The sequence below is a fragment of the Cajanus cajan genome, chromosome 6 (assembly GCF_000230855.2).
Source record: "Cajanus cajan strain Asha chromosome 6, NIPB_CcT2T_4, whole genome shotgun sequence".
Classification (NCBI taxonomy): domain Eukaryota; kingdom Viridiplantae; phylum Streptophyta; class Magnoliopsida; order Fabales; family Fabaceae; genus Cajanus; species Cajanus cajan.
In genome coordinates, this window is record NC_138522.1 from 53,624,240 (window position 1) to 53,630,239 (window position 6,000).

Sequence of the window (6,000 nt, forward strand, 5' to 3'; positions counted from 1 at the left end):
TAGTGTATTATGAAATTCACCTCTAAAAAAAAAGAAAATAAAATATTGAGAATGTATAATTAAAAATTTTACTATTTAAACAAAATTTGTAGTCACCCTTATATATTATATTAAATATAAATATCAGCAACTGTTTTGAACTAGAGTATTTTTAGTTTTTTTTAGATAAAAGGGGATAAAAATCCAAATTAAAAATTGCAAAAGAAACAACTAGCTAAAATACCAACAACAAAGAAATGTAAATCCTAGGTGGGGGTCATTCAAAAACATAACCCCATCAATAAAGCTAAAGCTAAGGTTTGTCATAGTACCAATAACTTGATTTTCTTCCATGAAAAAATGTAGATACACTTTAGCCCTTGGCTCATTTCAGCATTCTCAACAATAAAGTTGACAAGGGTTGCACAACTATGAAATGCATTACAAGATTTAATGATAGTATTTTAACTTTTCAAGATTTTTTTATAACCTCTTATCTTTAATAATGTATCATTTAATTTATTAATAATATACATATATATATATATATATATATATATATATATAATTTTATTTTTAAATTTAATATTATTTTAAAATAAATTATAAATAATAATCATTCTCTCATATAAATTAGAAAAATTCTCCTATTTAACACTATTTTTAAGAATTATTATTCAACAATAGTTTTTTAATTATTTTCTTTACAAATAATATTTTTAAAAATTGTTAAAGTTATATTTTTAAGTTATCATTATTAGTTTTATTTCTAAATTAATTTATAATTATAACATGGTAGAAGATTTTAACAAAATTTAATTTGATAAAATAATTTTAAATGCTAACAAAAAAGTTGAGAGGCTTTGCCAAAGATGACTGGGCCAGCCCGGGAAATAGTTATTGATAAAACTGGAAAGAGGACCACGGGCAATAATCAGCCCAAAGGGTTTTTATGACTAAAAAATAAAAATAAAAAGTAAAGTTAGTTTCGAAGAAGGAACCAGTTTTGTTCCCACTTTCCTAAGTTACCTCCTCGCTCCCGTCTCTCAAATTTCGAGGGTTTCTGTTTCTGGTGCTTTTTCGTTTGGTGAATCAGCAATTCGGAACCAGTTAGCAATGTTCAGATTCTGGTAATTCTTCATTTCTCTTCCAAAATCGAATTAAACGTTGTATACATACATCTCTCTTCAATCTATTTCGCTTCCCTTGATTTGAGGAATTTAATCGCGCGTTTGATCACAGAGAACTTTCATAAACTTAATTTCCGATTTGATATCGGTTAATATCATCATATGTTAATTTTGCCACTAACGATGATTATGCGCAGGGGATCACAAGAGCAACAATCGCAGGATGGTTCTTCGCAATCACAATCGTGGTATCCGCCATCGGTGGCGAGCACACCAACATCGTCGAGGCCTCTTACACCGTCTGCGTCATCATCTTCCTTGCAGAGGACTTCGTCGAATGTTCCACCTTCCGAAGCTGCTGGAGTTATTGCCATTTTGAAGGACAAGAGGTTTGTCTTTTTTGTTTATTCTCTTTTCATATTTTTAGCTGTTTATGATTTTGTTAACGGAAAGTAGTTGGGAAGGGTGCTGTTAGTTGTTCAATTAGTGCTTTCTGATTACTCTGATGTTGTGAATTGTTTCGGTTATTCAAATATGCTGAATTGCTGATGTTGATTATTTTTTGTGGTCTTTACAAATTGCAGTGCTGATGAGTTGCGGAAGCTTTTATCTGACAAAGATGCGTATCAACAGTTTTTGCATTCGCTTGATCAGGTCAAGATTCAAAATAATGTAAGTTTCATATCCTTACTTCAATCTCTTGTGGTTTATTACTTACGAATCAGTGTATGTTTACCTGCTGTGTTTTCTGCATTTTGTTAGTCTATTTCACCTTCTCTCTGGAGTTGAAAGAGTTCTTGTTACCTTGTTTGAAATTATTGATTTGGAAAAAGATCCATGAACACCTCTTGGTGTATAGGAAGAGAGGAGAGATAAGTGGTTGATATGATTAGTAATGTAATGTGACAAAAGAGAGAGATAGAGAGAAATGGAAAATGACAATTAGGTGTTTGGACCGTTTAGGTGTCCACAAATCAGCATTCAATTGATTTCATTGAAGTGCTAAGGCCTTAGGGTAGCTGCTGGGTGCCTGGCCCTTGCATTTATAACTATATATTGTGCTAAGATGGAGTTCGGTTGCATGTAATGTAGTATTCCACCTTGATATTTATTGTCTTTGATAGTGTGTATTGTTTCATACCTTTGTACATTATCAAAGAAGATAGGATAGAACGGGGTTTGTTAATATATATTGATGTCTTTTAGGAGGAGTGCATTTATAACTATATATTTGTTAAACTACTTATATCTTATTAATTTCTTATTCATTCTAAAACACTAGTGGGATGGTGATATTATATTTCCACTCATTTTCTAGGAGTATATATTATCACCATGTTAAAAGACTCTCAAAGGTGGAATGTCTTAACATACTCTTTTTTTTTTTAAAAAAAAAAAAAAAGTGGTAGTATATTAGTAACCTCTTGTTTGTGTTTGTTTGTGTGGGTATATTGATCGATTGACACCAGCTATCAGACATAGTAAAATGATGCATTTTATAGCATTTTCAAAAGTAAGTTTTATATTTTCAAAAAGTTATTAAGCATATCATTTTACAAAGTTTAACACTTGATGTCAATTGATCCTATTTCTATTAAGTTTAAACTTGTCTTTCAACACATTGAACTGTACTATTTTATGTGTTAGAAGGGCTGGAATAATCCCAAACTTGCATTCTCAATCTTGTAATTTGGAGCCAAATGCGTAATATGGTAGGCTTTGTGATTTAGCTAACCCAGGAGTTAGACAGAAAATAGTGTGTTGGAGCTGCCTAAATCCAGATAAAAGAGAATCAGCCTAAACTCCGAAACCCAAAAGAGACTGACCCTTCTCATAGTTGTGAGTTGTGACACTGCAATTGAAATGATTTTTTGAGATTGTTACATCTGTAATATGATGTGAATTTGTGAGTCTTGTGATTTGTGACGGAGTGATACTTTATGCATTTGTTATTAGGTGCATTTGTCCTTGTTACTGTGTTTTTATGCCAGTGCCCATGCCCCTCTCCTTTTCTTCCGTTCTGGGTTCCCATTGATCTTTTTTATGCTCTTGCAACTTGGTGTTGGTGGTGCTACAATTATGTATACATATTTTGTATTTTATTTTATTATTCAATTTAATATTTTTTTAAAGTATTGCTAAAAGGATTGGGAAAAAAACTAATATATCTAATTTGTATATTTAATGACAATGAAAAAGTATAATATTTTTATGTGACTAAAATTTATTTTAATGCAAGGTAAATATTTTTTAAATTCTTAATTGTCTTTTTAATCATTTAAATATGAATAAACTATTGTTATATCATCAATGATTGATTGTTAAGACAATATATATTCCTAAACAAATTTTAGAAAAATATTGTTTTTACATTTTTTTGAACTGTATATGTTTTGAGTGAGAAGAAAAATATACTTAGAGAAAAAAAAAAGCACAAATGTAATGGATAATGTAGTGAAAAGATAGAAATAGCATTTAAGAATAGAGATGGAAAGTAATAAATATGATGGTAGATACTTTTCTGCAGTTGTTTTGCTTTTATTCCTGATGCTGGAGTATGTATTGGCTCATATTTTAACTATTTCTCTTGTTGGCTTATTGACTTGATCAGCTGAAAGATGAACTTTGCAAGGAGAATTTACAGCTTGCAGGTGAGTTATTGAATTTCTTTTATTTGATATATTGCCATTAGATGGTTGGTCTACTGTTAAAGTGTTAGTAGAGATTCTCAAATATTGTCTTTATTACAGAGGAAAATCTTCAAAAAGAACCTCGCATCATGGAACTTAGGAATCAAGTAAGATTATAATCCTATGATTGGTTTGATTTTTTTCTTTTTGAATAATGGCAGATTACTGAATTTTTCTCTGTCCTATGGAAACAGTGTAGAATAATTCGGACAACTGAGTTGGCTGCTGCTAAAGAGAAACTAAATGAGCTTGAGAAGCAGAAAGAAGAAATGTTGAAGTTGAATTCCCCAGCATCTCTTATCCAAAGGATTCAAGGTATGTCTACAAATTGTAGTTTGCTGCAATAGTTTTGGTGATCACAATTTTTATTACAATTGAGGCTAAGGCTCAGTCATAAACATGATAAACCATATAATATTTTTGCAGAGTCTGCGAATAAGACTGACGAGGAATCTGAAAATCTGCACCAGCATCTCCTGGACAGAGAGATTGACCTTGGGGCTTTCTTGCAAAAGTACAAGAAGCTACGTACCACTTACCACAGGAAAACTCTCATACATTTAGCCGCTAAAACATCAACAATATGAGTACTTACGTATTTGATTTTTGCTTCATTATTGTCTATAGTTATCTGTTGGTCAAAGATACTTGTCACCATATAAAGTCGCAGTCGTTGGGATAGCCATCTACTAGAAATGAGATTGTTCATATATGTACAGCCTTAGATGGTGACATTTGCGAGTACCGCTTGAGATGTTGTTTGGACTTGTCTTCAGTTCTTCACTGTTTCTTTTTGGTTTGTGATTGGCTGGCTACCTTCAAACATTATTTGTATGAACTCCGAAGTACATGCTGTAAGAGATCATCGTCGTTGACATAGGATTTACTGTCGTGTGTTGTAAAATGTAAACAAATGCTGTACTTTCTTTTCTTTGGGAGCAATAAGTTTTTCAGAACTCATTTTAACCTTGAGAACATTTTGCCGGACACTTTAGTTGAACTTCATTTTTTAAAAATAAAAAAAGAAAAAAAAAGCATTAAACAGGTTAATATTGTGTTTGGATTGGTTGAGAAAGTTCATCCTGTATTTGTACGAACGAGCACAACTTGAATTTAGGTTCACATACACTTCTCTTGCAAAAGTAAATAAATGAGAAATAAGAAAATCATCTATATTGAAACCAGAGAGAGCATCCCCATTAATTAGTAATAGCCTCCTTTTCCTTGTCCTTGGGGATCTTTAGGTTCAGAATCATCGACATCAGTGTCTGGCTTATCGCACATAGGAGTGGTATAATAGAAAGGGTTGAGGACGTATTTGATTAAGCTGCGATAGACTGATGTCGGGTAGTTGAGTTTGACGCCAGACTTTCCACCACCAAAATCGGTAAGGATATTGCAAACATTACCTGGAGACGATACCAACCTCACTGAGCATCGTTTTGTATCCAATTCCTTGCCGTTAACATACTTGTTCACAGTTAAGTCGTACTGCCCCAACTCATCTGTTGTATCACTTGTGTAATACACAACCCTGCTTCTCTTGTCCATGCATGTTAGGGACACCTTAACACCTGTTAGTGTAAGCGTAATTAGTTGAAAGCTGAGCTATATATGAAAAGATTACAATTACAATGGTACAATACCTTTGATAGGCTTGCCACCATTAACCCATTCGTTCCAGCCCTGAGTGCAGTCCTGGCACAGCACTTTTCCACCCACGTGAATGACTCCTGATTCATCGAAAGCTGAGACTGCTAAGTTATTGGTGCAACTCACTAGCATTGAGGCAAAAATGATCCCCAAAGCTCCTGCAAAACCCATCTCTCTCTCTCTCTCTATTCACAAGGATATATGCCTGCAAGAAGCAAATATATATATATATATATATATATATATATATACACACAACCGATGTGCTTGAATTGTTGATAAACGTGGCACAGCACTACTATCGGTCTAAGGACGTGCAACCCATTGTTCAATTTTTTTATAATATTAATTAATCATATGATCCAATTATGATATTAATTGGGAGTTTTCAACCCGCTTAACGTAGCATCAAAAATATATTTAAAGTAATTCAGGGAAAATATTATTTTGAATGTTGTTATATATCATTAGGAAATTGGGTTAGATCCTCCAAGTGACGCCACGAAAGGCTAGTAAAAAAGTATCTTGCAGGCTCTAATTTTTTTGGT

The 6,000-nt window shown here is 32.6% G+C and overlaps 2 protein-coding genes across 2 annotated transcripts; one reads left to right on the top strand and one right to left on the bottom strand.

The window, feature by feature from the left end:
* Positions 1–949: 949 nt before the first annotated feature.
* On the top strand, positions 950–4,759 carry VPS37-1 (Modifier of rudimentary (Mod(r)) protein). The gene is made up of 7 exons (XM_020355303.2): positions 950–1,109; positions 1,307–1,498; positions 1,694–1,781; positions 3,721–3,760; positions 3,860–3,906; positions 3,994–4,114; positions 4,226–4,759. Exons 1-7 carry the CDS (start codon positions 1,096–1,098, stop codon positions 4,384–4,386), a joined length of 663 nt encoding a protein of 220 aa, XP_020210892.1. The 5' UTR covers positions 950–1,095; the 3' UTR covers positions 4,387–4,759.
* A 35-nt stretch (positions 4,760–4,794) lies between these two features.
* Positions 4,795–5,637, bottom strand: LOC109795886 (non-classical arabinogalactan protein 30). Its single transcript, XM_020355445.3, has 2 exons — positions 5,446–5,637; positions 4,795–5,373 (listed from the first exon to the last, which is right to left on the bottom strand). The coding sequence occupies exons 1-2, from the start codon at positions 5,621–5,623 to the stop codon at positions 5,003–5,005; spliced, it is 549 nt and encodes a 182-aa protein (XP_020211034.1). The 5' UTR covers positions 5,624–5,637; the 3' UTR covers positions 4,795–5,002.
* Between the last annotated feature and the right edge of the window lie 363 nt (positions 5,638–6,000).